Source organism: Dendropsophus ebraccatus, chromosome 1 (assembly GCF_027789765.1).
Source record: "Dendropsophus ebraccatus isolate aDenEbr1 chromosome 1, aDenEbr1.pat, whole genome shotgun sequence".
NCBI classification, from domain to species: domain Eukaryota; kingdom Metazoa; phylum Chordata; class Amphibia; order Anura; family Hylidae; genus Dendropsophus; species Dendropsophus ebraccatus.
Genome location: NC_091454.1, coordinates 221390707 through 221407770, shown reverse-complemented (window position 1 = coordinate 221407770; position 17064 = coordinate 221390707). Strand labels below are relative to the sequence as shown.

General features: G+C 43.3%; 1 protein-coding gene across 1 annotated transcript; it reads right to left on the bottom strand.

The window, feature by feature from the left end:
* Nucleotides 1-1240: 1240 nt before the first annotated feature.
* Nucleotides 1241-12879, bottom strand: LOC138784836 (extracellular calcium-sensing receptor-like). The gene is made up of 7 exons (XM_069960529.1): nucleotides 12668-12879; nucleotides 11679-11970; nucleotides 10217-11044; nucleotides 9785-10006; nucleotides 7522-7645; nucleotides 2316-3109; nucleotides 1241-1387 (listed from the first exon to the last, which is right to left on the bottom strand). Exons 1-7 carry the CDS (start codon nucleotides 12877-12879, stop codon nucleotides 1241-1243), a joined length of 2619 nt encoding a protein of 872 aa, XP_069816630.1.
* Nucleotides 12880-17064: the final 4185 nt, after the last annotated feature.

Below are 17064 nucleotides of genomic sequence, written 5' to 3'. Positions count from 1 at the left end.
GACAATACATCATTCCCAGCCACCTAGTCAGCCCATCCTTCACCTACACCAACAAGTTGTGAAGGAAATACGGTGTGTGCAGTACAATGCCATCAGTGGCAAGGTCCACATGACAACTGATAGGGAGATGCTTCGCAACAAACAAGTGGGCCCCCATCCCCATCCTAGGCCTGCTGGATAAAAAACTTGGGGCTATGATGGATGATGTGATGGGACAGGAGAAAGTATAGGAGGAAAAGGAGGAAGATGGCCCATTCTCCCAGTTGTTGGTCCACTCTTCCACATTGCAGTCCAGTCAGGGGACAGATTTTGAGGAGGGGGAGGATTTGTCTTCACATCAGGATGGCACCCAGAGAAGCTCACGGGGGCCAAAGGAGTGTGGCTGGGGGGGTGCAACTGAGCCATCGGTGACACCTCTCATCGAGGACAGCTTGTCCTTCCCCCTGGGCAGCCAGGCTCACACAAGTAATTACATACTGCTCTGAATGAGAAATTACTGCATAGTTGTAAGGATTCTCACCAGTGCTGACTACTGGATGCCCACTGTACTGAATGCCATCAGTAGAATGAGAGAGAAAGATGCGGGAATACAAGCACAATCTGGTAGAGACACTACTGTTGGAGTTCCCATCTTACAGAGAAGGCTTGGTTGGAGCACAAGAAGGTGAAGGAGAATGCAGCTGGGGGACGAACACCACCTCAGGAGGGAAGGTGAACATGGCTGCAAATTAGAACACCTTCCTCAGTACTCCACAACATCCACCACCGACATCATCAGATACCGCATGTATTAGCAGAAAGCAGAAGGTTCGAGTATGTGTCAACATGTCTCCTGTTGCTGAGTGATGGCTCCTCCCCAATCAATTTCTGGGTTTCAAAAGCTAGCTAACCAGAGCTTACCCTATATGCTTTGGAGGTGCTATCCTGCCCTGCAGCAAGTGTGCTTTCTCAGTGGGTGTTTAGCACCGCAGGGGCTGGCGTTCATAAAAATGAACAACGCGTGGATCCCACTTGTCTTGTCAGTCATTGTGCCTAATTAAGAAGACAATCTACAAATGTTCAGTTTTGGGTATCTGCTCCTCTTCCACCACCACCTTCTCCACTAGGATGTCTGGGTTCTCTTTCAAAATTACTCATTCTATTTATTTCTAATTATTTATTATTTTATTACTTTATTTATTAATTTATTTATTTTATTTGCATTTTATGTTATTATTTTAAAGCCATTATTTTATAGGGTTCAAAGATTTATCTGTGAGTGGCTGTCTGCAGCAATGGTCTGTAAGTAGCCATACGTCTTTACAAGGAACTCTCCTTTATGAGAGTTAGAACCCCTTTGATCCACTTCGATAGACCTCTCACTAGCCAGCCAATGTCCTGCTCTGCACTGAAGAGGGACAACAAGTCCGAAACAGCTATCGGCAGATGGGAAGTCTTTCCTTTTAGAGGGATTGTTTGGCTTGGCATAAAATACCCAGTCAATATTGTAAGACTCCTAGACTCCTAGAGTGAGATTTGATTTGAAGGGACATCTCTTTGCTCAAAGGGTGGGATAGCAATCCTGTATATCCTTTTTTCCCAAAATTCTCAATGGAGCAACAAGTCTCCATGTGTCTTTATGATGAACTCTCCTTAATGAGAACTAGTACCCCTTTATTCAACAGTGTCTAATAGAGATTGGTTCTGAACAGGGGCCTACCTTCATGATATCCACTTATCCTAAGAGAGAACTCTAGAAACCATCAGGTACGTGGAATAAGCAATGTAAACATTAAATCGGAAGAGACATAAGACTTTAAAGAGGTTGTCCGGTCATTAGTCATGATTGAAGGTGCTGCTAGAGCTGTATGACTTGTTAGCAGATTTTTGAAGAAGAGGATGGTGGCAGACACCTTTCCAGGCCAAACCAGGGTCCCCTTGAATTCTCTGGTTATCTATCAGTTAAACAGAGGTTCCGCAAAAGACAGGGAGTGCAGTTAGTCTTCTTCACAGTAGAGATAATGAACTCATTTTAAAGCGTTGGGCACAATAAACTGTTCAGAATATAAGTTGAATCTCCAGATCACAACACAGTCAGGTGTGATCAGTAACTTTAACATGTCAAAAGTTACTGCAAATGACAGCGTTAGAATGTCTTTCAATGATTATTTCAGAATGCCAAGATTGTAGGTTTCCCCTATCTATCATTTCTTTGCTGTTTCTTTTCCATTATTATTTCTCATCATGAGGTATTCCCTGGAATTTATCTCCGGTCTGAACAATAAAATGAAACATTTAGGAAAAAACATACAAATCAGCAATGCCCAACTAGATACCAGGATGGCAAATACCTCCATGGTGACTGTATATTTGCCTTGGGCACTAAGATAGGCTGGAATAAAAGATATCCAGACACACAGGAAGGCCAACATACTAAATGTTATATACTGGGCCTCATTAAAACTGTCTGGAAGTTTCCTAGCTAAGAAGGCCACTATAAAACTAATAGTAGCCAGAAGGAAGAGATATCCCAGCATGGCCCAGAAGGCGATGGGTGACCCATTATTACAGTCAGCAATGATAAGTTCTGGTTTATCTTCTGTGTTGTATTGTGGGAATGGAGGAGCCACCGACATCCATGTGATACACAATAATAATTGTAGAAGGAAACAGATAGAAATGATTGAGTAGGAGACTCTTAGGGTCGTCCATTTTCTTAGCCTACTTCCTGGTCTAGTGGCCATGAAAGCGAAAACCACCATGATTGTCTTGGCCAATATACATGAAATACAGAGAGTGAAGATCAGACCGAAAGACGCCTGACGTAGAAGACATTTATCATTATCAGGGTAACCGATAAATCCTAAAGAGCAGAAGAAGCAGAGACTGAGGGACATCAGGAGAAGACGGCTTAGGGAGTAGTTGCTGGCCTTCACAAGTGGAGTGGTGTGGTGATAGAAGAAAAGTCTCAATATAAGAGCTGGGACAATTGAGGACATGATGCTGGTTGCAGCTAAGCTGGCTCCTAATATATCTTCATAAGACAGGAACTCTATGGGTTTTAGGAGACACTTGGACTTTTCAGGATTCGGCCATTGGTCCCACGGACATCTGAAGCAGTTCAAGGAATCTACAGAGGGAAATAAATAACAGATTCTTTTTATGTGCTCCACCTTATTTGGCTAATGTTTTGCAAATAAATAAAGGCTATCTTTAGTTATGTTCAGCTTTTGTGTCTGGTTCTTGATTTTATGTGCAACAAAAGTTAATCTTTGATTTTATTGAGTCCTGTTCCAAACCCTATCTACAAGCAAGACCTTTGGTGACCCATGTGACCATGGCTAGCTTGCCTGCAAGTTTCAATTCTCTTTGTGAGAACACAAAATAGACATAACGGCAAAGTTGGCCAAATCCATTGAATTTAGCCAAACTGACCAGCTGTCTTATGTGTATAGGTATATAGTGACCCTGACAATGTACAAGACAGGGAAAAAGGATCGGAATGTTACATTTTAAGCTCCAAAGTTTTTAGGCTGTCAAGTTTATAGGGCAGATCTTATTTCAGATTAGCTGGACAGATTATTTGAAGGGTCTAAAAAGTAATTTTTTTGTGCACGAATATTAAAGTGATCTTTCTGACTAATAGCTAAAAATACATAGATTGATAGATAGATAATTCTGAAGCCCCAAGGGGATATTTATATAGACACAGCTCCATGTCAGAGTTGAAAAGTTGCAAATAGTGCATATTAATTAATTAATTTATTTATTTCTAAAAAAGTTACTTTAAGGCTCTGTTCACCCACAGTAAAATAAAAGCCGAAAACAACAATAAAATACTCATAAAAAACAGCTGTATTTTGAATCTTAAAGGTTATTTCCCCCAAAAATATTTTTTAAATTATGTAATAGCCCACCCACAGCTTTACATATTGGTCAAATCAAGTAACTATGTGTTCTGCATTGCTGTTTTGTCTGCCAACTCACCCCCTCTGGATTTTAAAAAAATTAGCTGAATGGAGTCCTCTCCGATATGCTTCTTCCCCATGTCCACCATTTTCAAACAGCGCAAACCACCTCACCACGATAACGTGGCCTCGTGCTTGGGGCTGACCCTACACTGTACTATGACCTCTCCATGGCATGTAATATGCCTATACTCTGGACATGCAAGATCCATCCTATACTGGCAATAAGATTGCCGGTATAAGATGAATCTTGCTTGCCCAGAGCATAGGCATATTACATGCCATAAAGAGGTCATAGTGCAAAGTAGGGTCTGCCCCGAGCATGAGGCCACCTTATTGTGGTGGGGTGGTTTGCGCTGTTTGCAAATGGTGGCCATGAGCCTCATTAATTTTGTGAGAGTTTTTTTTGGCAGTTGGGTGGGAGGCTGCTTTTACCTATTTTCATGTCTGTATTGGGTCTGTATCTCTGCATTGCAGTGAGCTGTTTAATTTTTCTGTGTTTTTGTGTGTTTGCAATTTTAGCCATAGCAACGTGCTCCTGCCTAGTGTGAATGGTGTTCTAGGAGAGCTGACCAAATTTGTCTTTCTTCCTCCTGTCCCCCACCCTCCGTGTCAGGGATCACGTGTCCTCACTCTCTTTAATGGGCTGGGATAGGGATAAAAACCCCACCCACTGAAGTGATGGACACCTGACAGTCTCTCTTGCCGCTGCTTGTGTCTCTCACCGACTCTGGAAGTATCAACCCCCATTCCAGAGTGTGTCTCTCACTGACTCTGATGAGAGCACCACCCCCGCCGCTGCTTGTGTCCATCCCGGCTCTGGCTGCTTGTGTCTCTCCCACCTCTGACAGCAGCCCCCTGCCAGCCCGCTGCTTATGTCTCTCCAGACTCTAACAGCACACCCACTCACTGCTTGTGACTCTCTACCTGCTCTTGGCTAAAACATTGCACCCATCCACTGCTTCTGTCTCTCTCTCGGCTCTCAGCAACGCATTGCATTGAAGTCAATCAAATCACAGCAATAATGGACGTCTTTTTACATAGAAAAGGTGGACAAAGCCTTAGGTTGCAAACTTAAAGGAGAAGTCCGGCGAAAATTTTTATTAAAGTATTGCATTGCCCCCTAAAAGTTATACAAATCACCAATATAAACTTATTACGGGAAATGCTTATAAAGTGCTTTTTTCCCTGCACTTACTACTGCATCAAAGCTTTACTTCCTGGATAAAATGGTGATGACACTTCCTGGATAAAATGGTGATGTCACTTCCTGGATAACATGGGGATGTTGTGACCCGACTTCCAGAGCTGTGCGGGCTGTGGCTGCTGGAGAGGATGTTGGCAGGAGGACGCTGAGGGACACAGGGCACTGGAGGGACACTGAGCATCCCTCTGCCATCATCCTCTCCAGCAGCCACAGCCCGCACAGATCTGGGAGTCGGGTCGTGACATCACTATGTTATCCAGGAAGTGACATCACCATGTTATCCAGGAAGTGAAGCCTTGATGCAGTTGTAAGTGCAGGGAAGAAAGCACATTATGTGCATTTTCCGTAATAAGTGTATATTGGGAATTTGTATAACTTTTAGGGGGCAATACAATACTTTAATAAAAATTTCACCGGACTTCTCCTTTAAGGGGGTCACTGCACCCCCAGAGTCAGACATATAATGCTGTGACTGGTACTGCCACTATTACTGTATCTTTGAAGAGGCACAGTTGCAGATCCAGAAACCATAGAATTTATAACCTTGTGTCTGGAAAAACAATAAAGGGGGCGCATAACTACGGTGACTGGCAAATTACCTTCATTCTGTAGATTGGTGCTGGACTCTTACAGATCATACACATTGACTCATGATGGTTTACCCTAAGAACTGGTCATTAAATAAAACATTCAGACAATTCTTTGTGGGAATGATGTCCTTTTTTTAGACTTAGGCTCTAGGAGTTAGGGAATTTCTGTTTGTGGCCATATTCTATGATTGGAGAGTGATGAGCGAGCATGTTCGTCCGAGCTTGGTACTCGATCGAGTATTAGGGTACTCGTTGGTACTCGTTACTCGGACGAGCATCTTGCGATACTCGAGAAAATCTCATAATCCGTTTCCTGTAAGTTTGGACGCTATTTCTGAGCCAATAAACATGCAGGAGACTCTTTGGTACATCCTGCGATGATGTGGGACCCATACATGTCGATAGCAGCGATTGGTTGGCCAGATCAGATGTCCCTGCCATATAAAAATCAATGCCGGAAAGGCTCGGCTTTTATGTATGCTGGAAGAGATTAGGGAAAGAGCTGCTGCTGGTCAGGGAGAGTGTCAGTGTAGGATTTAGCGTTCCAGTAGGCAGGGAATACTAGCAATACAAACAAACAGGCTTGTAAGGGCTTCAAATATTTTTAATTTGTATTACTACAGACTGCTGGCTGGGACTTGCAGTGCAGCCACCATGAGTTCAACAGCACACTGTGGTGATCGGCTGCTGGCAGAAAGGGGACATTATGTGTTGCATACACACCCCTAAGAAGTGCTCAGTGCTCTTAATGAGACCACTAGTTTGCTGTCACTGTATGCAAACACCCAGTAAACCTTGTTTGCTGTCACTGAATGCAGACACTCAGTAACCTAGTTTGCTGTCACTGAATGCAAACACCCAGTAACCTTGTTTTCTGTAACTGATTGAAAATACCCAGTAGCCTTGTTTGCTGTCACTGAATGGAAACACACAGTAACCTTGCTTGCTGTCACTGACTGGAACACCCAGTAACGTTGTTTGCTGTCACTAAATGAAAACACACAGTAACCTTGCTTGCTGTCACTGAATGGAAACACCCAGTAACCTTGTCTGCTATTACTGAATGCAAAGACCCAGTACCCTAGTTTGCTGTCAATGAATGGAAACACTCAGTATCCTTGTTTGCTGTCACTGAATGCAAACATCCAGTAACCTAGTTTGCTTTCACTGAATGCAAACACCCAGTAACCTTGTTTGCTGTCACTAATTGAAAAAACCCAGTAGCCTTGTTTGCTGTCACTGAATGGAAACACACAGTAACCTTGCTTGATGTAAATTTTGGGGTGGTTCATATGCTACCTGTGTTTTAATGGTTTCCAGTGTCCTCACCGCTCTGCTGTGTCAGGCTAAGTGTTTGGGTGGTTCATAAGCTACCTCTGTTTTGATGGTTCACTGTGTTCTCACTGCCATGCTGTGTCAGGCTGAGTTTTTGGGTCGTTCATCATATGCTAACTCTGTTTTAACCAGGCTGTTGACAAGAATTAGGCATATTGGTGCCATTAGGCAGCCTCTGAGGCATCCATACATGCTGCCTTTGCTGTTTCCTGTCCATTTCTGTGGTGTTCCCATCATTTTCTGAGGTTGACAGGTTTTCACACGACCTTCCCTCTACCGCACTTGGGTCCCCTGCAAAAATGCTCGAGTCTGTCATTGATTTCAATAGGGTTCGCTACTCAAAACGAGCACCCAAGTATCGGGAAATAATTATCTCGAGTAACGGAGCACCCGAGCATTTTAGTACTTGCTCATCACTAATTATTACTATTGGGAATATCACCTGTCTGATTTGAGATCTCTCTTTGTAGACATGGAACACAGGCATAACAACATGGCGGCTTCCCTTCCACAGCAACTTTCCTGAATCCAATGCTGCAGCTCTCACTACAACTCGAGGAAGGGACCTAGAAACAAAAACAAAAAATTCTCATCTTAAACCAAATATATAAAACCAAGTATAAAGTTGAACTTGGAATTAATTCTGTATAATATCTTTTTTAATCTCTCCCTAACCAGGTTTTAATAATGGACTTTGATTTTTTTTCTTAATGTCCCTCAAAATTTGTAGATTCCTCTCTCCTTAAAGCGACTATGTACCTTTAATCTGACCCCCCCAAACCAATTGTACCTTCGGATAGCTGCTTTTAACCCCTTAACGACAAAGGGTGTATATTTACTCCGCTCTGAACCGCCGCAATCCCGGGTGCCGCGTGTAGCCCGGGACCGCGGCTATTAGCGGGCACGGACCAATCGCCGTATGCAGCAGTTCCCTGGTGTCTAGTGGCGGAGATCGCCCCCCCCCCCCGGGACGTTGTCCCAGAGGAGCGATCTCCGTATCTGCTGCCGGCCGGGGTCTCCACCAAAATTGAGTCTGATCCTGTCTCGGCACTCTTTTGTTTTCGGCTGCAGCAGCTGAAAGCAAACGAGTGTCTCTTTCATGGATCTATGCTGTATAAGTATACAGCATAGATCTCAATGAGATATCAGTATACTTATACTAGAAGTCCCCCAGGGGGAATAACCCTAACCCCAGGGGGGCTTCTAGTATAAGTGTAAAAAAAAAAAGTGTTGTTGTCAATAAAAAGCCCCCTCCCCTAATAAAAGTTTGAATCACCCCCCCCTTTTGCCAGGTTATAAATAAAAATGAATAAAAAATAAATATATTTAGTATCGCCGCATGCGTAATCGCCCAAACTATTAATTCATCACATCACTGATCTCGCACGGTAAACAGCGTAAGCGCAATAAAACCAAAGTGAAAAATTGCGCATTTTTGGTCGCATCAAATCCAGAAAAATTGTAATAAAAAGCGATCAAAAAGTCGCATATGCGCAATCAAGGTACCGATATAAAGTAAACATCATCGTGCAAAAAATGACACCTCACACAGCCCCATAGACCAAAGGATAAAAGCGTTATAAGCCTGGGAATGGAGCGATTTTAAGGAACATATATTTTTTAACAATGGTTTGAATTTTTTACAGGCCATCAGATAAAGGAAAAGTTATACATGTTATATATCATTGTAATCATAACAACTTGAGGAATATATATAACAAGTCAGTTTTACCCAGGAGCGAATGGCGTAAAAAAAAAAAACACAAAAAAACACAAATAAACAAAATGTTTTTTTTTTTTGTTTTTTTTTCAATTTCACCACACGTTTATTTTTTTCTGGTTTTGCAGTGTACTTTATGAAAAAATGTAGCATGTCATTGCAAAGTACAATTAGTGGCGCAAAAAATAAGGGCTCATGTGGGTTTCTAGGTGGAAAAATGCAAGTGCTATGGCCTTTTAAGCACAAGGAGGAAAAAACGAAAACAAAAAAAATCGAAATTGGCTCTGTCCTTAAGGAGTTAATCCAAGATCTGTCCTGGGGTACATTCAGCAGGTGATGCAGCATTATCCTAAAAAACAACTTTTAAACTTGCAGACAGTGTGTGTCCGCCCTAGGGCAGGATTTTTCCTATTAATCACCTGAAGACTGCACAGGTGCCTCAACAATCCAACTCATGTGCAGTGTTCACACAGGTGATGAATAGGAGAAGTCCTGCCTAGGGCATTCCTAATGATTAAGAGGGCGGGGAGAAGAGATGGAGAGGTTTCACAATGCTAGGGCATACACACTCCAGTCCACGACAATTTGACGCAGGGCTGCAAGTTTAAAAGTTGTTTTTTAGGACAATAACTGCATCACCTGCCGAACGGACCCCAGGACAGATCTTGGATTGAAAGCAGCTATCTGAAGGTACAAGGGGTTTGGAAAGTTTAGATTGTGGGTACAGAGTCGCTTTAATGCTATACCTATTTCTTTCTCCATTTTTTTCCTCCTTTGTCTCTCTCTATAGATACTGAATATCATTCCTTCTTTCTTCATCCATGACTCCTTTGCCATGTTCCCATCCTCCTGTTTCCATCCTTCTGACCCTCTGTAGCTTTCTTCTTCTCATCCAGAAACCCCTAAATCAAGTCCACATCCCTGAAGTCATCCCTATCCCCATCCAGCTCTTGTAATGTTCATTATTGTCATTGTTTCCTCCCACCTGTTTACTCCCCAGTTTCCACACAATCAGACTTGAGTCCAGGGTGAGAGAAGCAGGAGCTGTAGCATTATAGTTGCCTATCTTTACATGTATCAGGGTCCCGTCTGCCTTCAGCTGCCAGTTGATTATGGGGTAGACTGCGGGAGGATCCCCGTTCTCATCAAAATATCTCTCATTTTCCAGATTTATGTTAGGCCGGACCCTTCTGATATAGTATGTGAGCTGTAGTGACAGAGAAGATCTGAACATAAAAAAACAGAAAACAAACAAAAAAAAAAAACCAGCCGAATAGCCCAAATCATACAGGTATGACATATAATATATAAAACATTTTATTTGTGTCCGTTTCTTTATCTACATAAATGTTCACGCTATAAGTACAGTATATTGGACCCATATTATATATATATATATATATATATATATAATTACCTGCCATGGTTTAAAGTTCCAAATGTCTGCACAGCTTCCTTTAGAAAATGGCCCTTCACCTATTTTGCAGCTTCTCAGATCTTCTAAAGCTTTGGATAAGACTTGGACAGAAGCAAATATATAATAAGTCGTTTTCAAGCTGGAGATATAGTTGGAGTTGTTCTTGATATCTTCTATACGTTCTGACCCTGTGCATGTTCTTACTGAGTTTTCCAAAGAAACTGCTTGATTTTCTGCAATAAATCTGCAGTTGAACACTGTCTCCCAATACATCTTGATCCACTTTGGTGTAATAGATGTTGATGGATGGATCTTGGCCAAGAATTGACTTAATCCTGGGACAACATAATCACTGTTTCCTAAACTAAGACTACCAGATAAAATGGGGGAATAGTCACTCATGGACAATAACAGGGCCTTTGCCCAACCAAGATTCCCAATAAAAATTTTCCCTGTGACATTCTGCTTCACCATCTCATTCAACAGAGGAACAAGTTCGACTTGCGTAGTAAAGACAACTATAACCGTAGCGGTGGACTCTTTTATGGTCTTCACTATATATGGGGAGTTGTGGTCTGGTTGACTAAGACGAATAAATTCCATAAAGGCCACACATGCTCCAGCCTTTACTATCTCGTCCCTTATTGGCTGAATTCCCTGAAGGCCAAAATCATCATCAGTAGCCACAAGGCCAATCCAGGTCCAGCCAAAGCTAAGAATAAGTTCAGCCATTCCCTTAGACTGGAACTTGTCACTTGGGAAAGTCCTGAAGAAGGATGGAAACATTTTCTTGTTACTTAAGGTGGAAATAGTGGTAAGTGGGCTGACCTGAAAATGAAAAAAGAAAGAAATAAAAAAACCCTAACATAATGAATGTCTGAGTTTAAAGAACTTAAATTAGTTAGATAGATAAAAGGTTTTTTTTTAGCCTTGTAATATACCTTTTTGTTAGATGGGTTTCCAGATGATGACGTGATCACAGGTTGTCCCAATTTTGATTGTTTGGTGATCAGCTGTAATCTATCAGGGGACCCAGCATCACAAATAGGACTAGATAGAAGCTAAACTCATTTCAGGGAGAACAAACTCAACAAGAAAACTTGGCATGTTACAGAAGAGTAGAAGTAGAAATCAAGTTTAAATTGGACTGTATTTTAATGACCGTTCACTAAAGTTTTCCAACTATGAAGAAAAACTGTGTCATTGATTTCCTTTGCCAACACACACTCCATGAGGAGGATAGCTGTTTTGATAAAAGTGTTTGAGGATCTGGGGATGTGCTACTTTGGCCGTGACAACAGCCATGACACCGGTACTACAACACCCAGCTATCTTGCACTGCAAACTCTTCTGCAGACCGACCAGCTTACCAAACCGGCTTCCATAATACAGCAACAAGTCCCAGTGTTATAAAAAAAAGTCATATGCCATCATTTACAGTCAGTTCCTAAAAGTTTCTTACCTGTGGATATCTGGAGCTTCCTAAAACATTAGCCATGATCATTGAATTGACTGACATCGAGGACCCAATAACAGCAGTGAACAATGGTCTAGAATTACAATGGTTGTCGGAGATTGATCTACTAGAGTCAGTCAGGAACTGTAAAGCCCCTTGTAATTCATAGTGAGGTATATTACATGTGTCATACATCTGGAATCCTAATGTCATGTTTGGCAGAATGTTGGGATTCTTGTTGATTTCCTCAGTCGTAAAAAGGAATGACTGGAGTACATGGTAATATTCCAACATGAATCTTTAACAAACAGAAAGGGAAAGTAATAAATTTAAGGATTGTGAACATCAAGATCTAAAGTAATAATTCAATAACAAATTCATGCATTGGCAAAATCACATTATAAAAAAAATCACTTTTAAAGATAAGCAAAGTCTTCAGCAAAAAAAAAAAAAAGTTCTGCCTCCTACAATAAACAGCTACATCCTATTGCCAGTAAAAGTCTGCCTCGGGCCAAACAGCTGCTCAGGCAACAGAGATCGCTAATAGTGATGAGCAGATGAGCAAACCTGGACTGTGTAGTCCAGCCTTGTGCCCAAGTCCAGGTGTTCAAATACCTGGACCTAAAATGTGCCAAAAATCTGAATTCAGGTCTTGCGTTCATCATAAAGTTTACTGAAAGGCTGCTGAGCAGCCAATCAGCAAACTATATTGCTATGGGCATGGAAGAGCAATTACAGCCATGCCTGGTATGGGCATGGCTGTGATTGGACAGTTGGGACACATGACTCTCCCTGTTTACCAGTGGCAGTAACATGTCCTGCCGCTTGTATACATCACTGTTCCATCATTCAAAAGTTAGGAGCTATCTGGCCAGTGCATCAGTGAGTTAGGAACTGTTTGGCCAGTAAATCTGTGAGTTAGGACTTGTGTGAAGTAGAGGTTTTGGTAGATTTAAGGCACAGAGTGCCTCCGGTTCCATGGGTTTGTCTTTCACCTGCATCTCTGCTGCTGAAAGCATAGACCCCAGAGGCCATCCAAATGCCCCAGTTTAAGAACTTCTTCCTCCTTCTCCTTCCGCTTTCTAAAACTTAACATGGATAAAACAGAACTAATCATCTTCTCCCCATCTCGCTCCACCCCGCCATCAAATCTCTCAATCACTATTAATTGCTGCACTCTGTCCCCTGTGCCCCATGACCACTGCATTGGGGTCCCTATTGACTTTTCCCTGTCTTTCAAAATGCAAATTCAGGACCTGACCACCTCCTGCTGCCTTCACCTATAAAACATTTCCTGAACCGCTCTTTTCTCACCTCTGACTCCACAAAACTGCTGGTATATGTTCACATTATCTCTCGCTTGTATTACTGTAACACCCTCCTCTCTGGCCTTCCATCTAAGACCTTCACTCCCCTCCAGTCTATTCTTAACTCTGCTGCTTGACTAATCCCCCTTTCCCTTGCTCTGCCTCTCCCCTCTGCCGATCCCTTCACTGGCTCCCATTTTTCCAATGTATTCATTTTAAATTGTTGACCATGACGTACAAGGCCATCCACAACCTGTCCCCTCCGTACATCTCTTACCTTATATCCCGCTAACGCCCCTCACGCAACCTTTGATCTTCAAACGCCCTCCTTTTTTCGGTCCCCCTTTGTTTGTACCTCACACAACCACCTCCAAGACTTTTCCCGAGCCTCTCCCATACTCTGTAACACACAACCCCGACACATACGGGTCTCATCCACCATCAAGACCTTCAAAAGTAACCTGAAAACCCATCTCTTTATACTAGGCTACAACCTACAATTATTCCGCACCCCACTTTGACTGGCTACACTTTACTTTCTGTCAGGAATTAAGGACACATTACAAATAAATAATAATAATGATAATAATAATAAAGACCTGGAATGAACTGATGCCCAACCACTTCTGATTAACGATAAATATGTGAGAAGGCTAAAAGGTGCAGGGGACAATTACAGGACCTCTCTAAAGATTATGAAACCCAAGTGCCAATTTCTGAAACTTTCCCCACTATGGAAACAGTCATGGAGGGCAGTTGATGATGTGGGTGGAAGATAATGGAAGAGGTGATGATGAGGTCGTAGATCTCATAGGAACTAAAAGTCATTAGAGTCTTAAGAAAGAGGTGGTGGTCACCCAGACCCAGCAAAAGAGCAAAGGAAGAAGCCTGCCCCCCCCCCCCCAACCCACTGTAACTATGGCAGCATTAGCGTGGTGTTCATAGTACAGGATAAATAATTTTGTGATGCCCTGAATTGTGTAAAATTGCTGTAGAAAAGCCACAATTTTTTGCAAATCATTGCAGAACTGTATCCACTAGACATTTCACCACTAAAAGTATCAGTCTTTTTGGGTGGCCATGGGCCCCCCAGGAGCTCAGGGCCCCGGGCTACCGCCCGAAACGGACCTATTATAATCCGCTTCTGCCAACGGCCATGGGGCAGTACATTGGCAGGTGTACCAAAATTTGTTCAGAGGAGTTCTCTGGAGTGATATCTCTTCTGAAAAAGTCCTGAGGACAGGACACAAGTGTTCTTTACGAGGCCCTCAAGCATAAATAACAGTGACCTGAGCCACCAAAAATCTGAGGCTTTCTATGTTCCCTCTTCTGCTTCTGTTCTCTCAGCCTCTTTATTGCACTTTCCAGTGACTGTCTACCCGCAAAGAGAGGATGTTACAGCAGCAGCACCGCCAGCATCACAGGTAGAGATGAGCGAAACGGTTTGCCCAAAGATCTCCGAGTCCGATCGGATTCGGATTTTTGGAAATCTGCTCCGATTTTTTTTTTCTTCCTTCTAAAATGGCAGCCGCCATTCTAGAAAGCAGGAAGTGTTCCGGGCGGGAAAAGTGCTTTCCCATGATGCCCGGAACACATCCAATCAGCAGGAATCTTGTACTAGCCCACCCCCTGTGTGACGTCAGTATTGCTTTGAAAGGAGCGGTCACATGACTGCACCACGCAGTGTGTAGAGGGAGAGAGAGAGAGAGGAAGCAAGCTGCTGTTGTTGTGGTATACTACAGACTACTGAGAAGATATTGTGGGAAAGGAAAGATTAGGAAAGCGGAGAGGAGAAACATCTAGTGATTGAGAGAGAAATATAGAGAGGGTGAAAGATAGATAGATTAGGCATAAGACAGCAAAGGGTGCACGGAACCAAAACGTGCAGTAAAAAGATATACAAGTCCTATACTTCTGATAGTGTGTATATCACATACCTCTTATCCTGAGAGACTAAAATACCTGGTTCAGGTGTATAGCATTATATCTTAAAAAAAGTGCTATATACCCAATTTCTATACTTGAACCCTTCTGATAGTGTGTATATCACATCCGTCTAATCCTGAGAAACTAAAATACCTGGTTTAGGTGTATAGCATTATATCTTAAAAAAGTGCTATATATATATAGACAATTTCTATAGCTGTCCTATATATTACAAGTCAGTGTAACGTTACTATTGAAAATAATACTACTTATGTATGATATTGCAACTATATGTAAGAAACCTGACGGATCGTCTGTTTCAAGTTCCTTTTAACTGCTCACTACACATTTTTTTGACCACGTCACAGATATGGACTACACCTTGTGTCTGATATACGGACTCTTAAACTATTCATGCTGTCCTGATTTACATGTTTGTCCACCAATCACGTTTGCTGAGTAATTTAGACACCTGTTATTTAAAGAGAACGAGTTGATCACCCCACATGCTTGAAAATGACGACGTGAGGTCGTCAAAACGTCCCCCCCCCCCCCCCCCTATGCTTTTGCCGTGCTGTGTTACCATGTTACTGCACTTTAAATAAATCTTTTTATGCACTGAACTCTGGATGTGCTGCGGTATATCTATGTGAACTATATCGAAAAAGAGGTCATGGGTCAAGACCTTACCGTTGGAAACCCAACTCATCTGCTCTTGGTGTGCAGCTACACAACATAGAAGGATATATATATATATATATATAAACAAGTCCTGTATATTACAGAAAATACAAAGTCATGGCACAGCGGCAGCAGGAAACCTCACAAAGTGTTTCAGGCAGAGGGCACGGCAGAGAGTCTGGCTCAAGGGGCATAAGAGGAAGTAGCGCAGGAAGAGGGTCCAGTGGCAGGCCTGAGCTTCCTTTGTCACACCAGGGTCGTGTCCACACGTCTAATTCCACAGTCCTGGAGTGGCTGGCTCACACTTCGACGTCCACAAGGATGAGTAGTGAGCCAGCCAGCCAGGTATCTGTGGGTACCTCGGACACGACCCTGACTTGGCACGGGCATGGAGCAATTCCCCCACGTCCTCCATCTGACATCCTCAGCAACATCCCGCTAACTTTTGACCCGCCGCCTGAAAGGGAACTGTTGGCGTCTATGAGCAGCCAACTGCTCTTTGATGACGATGAGCATGTGGAGGAAGAGACAGCGGCCAATCAAGTGCAGGGCATAGCTGTGTCGGACGCGATATTAGAGCAGGCCTATGTTAGGCCTGCCAGGAGAGCAGTAGGCAGTAGACGAGAGAGGGCTGGGCAGGAGCCTGATGAGGTTGATAACATCATTCTGGAACAGGATGATGCTACATCGGATGTTACATGGGATCCACTGCAGGATTTGGCTTATTCAACGGATTCGTCAACCGGGAATCCGTCCGCCAGCAGGCCCGCCACAACTAAAAAGCAGACAGGCAGCAGTAATTAACTAACAAGTCGGAAGCGTAGCCGGGACAAGCAGATGACCATTGAGGAACCCTCCTCCACTGCAGGACCTAGTATCGTCAGCGCCCACCCATCCTCGCAGCCTGTCTGTACTAGACTCTACACCTCGCCTGTTTGGCAGCTTTTTTTTAAAGTGCTCGGAGGATAACTATTTGGTCATCTGTCGCCTATGCGACAGGCGCATTAAAAGAGGCAAGAGTTGCCATCCTGGCACCAGCGCCATGGATGCCCATATGAAGCGCCACCACCTTTCCGCCTGGGAGAAACGGGGTTATAGTGGGTCACAGCAGACTCAGGCAGAGCCGCAGTCAACAGAAGAAGGAAGCAGCAGTAGTCAGGGGGACCTTTCACAGAGTCAGATCTCCTCTGTGGAAGGGAGTGTGGCTTCACTCCCTTCTTCAGCTGGTGGCCCCTGTGTTGCTAGCAGTAGGCATCCTGGCATCATGGAGTGCTTATAAAGGAGGCAGAAATATGCACCCAGCAATCCCGCAGCAGTCAAGCTGAACGCCCACCTGGCCAAGTTGCTGGTGCTCCAGGCCAGTTAAAGTTGTTGACTCGGCACCTTTCGTGAATTGATGTCGTGTGCGGAGCCACGTGGAAGGTGCCGAGTCGACACTACTTTTCCAACACAGCTATTCCGGCCATGTACAGCTATGT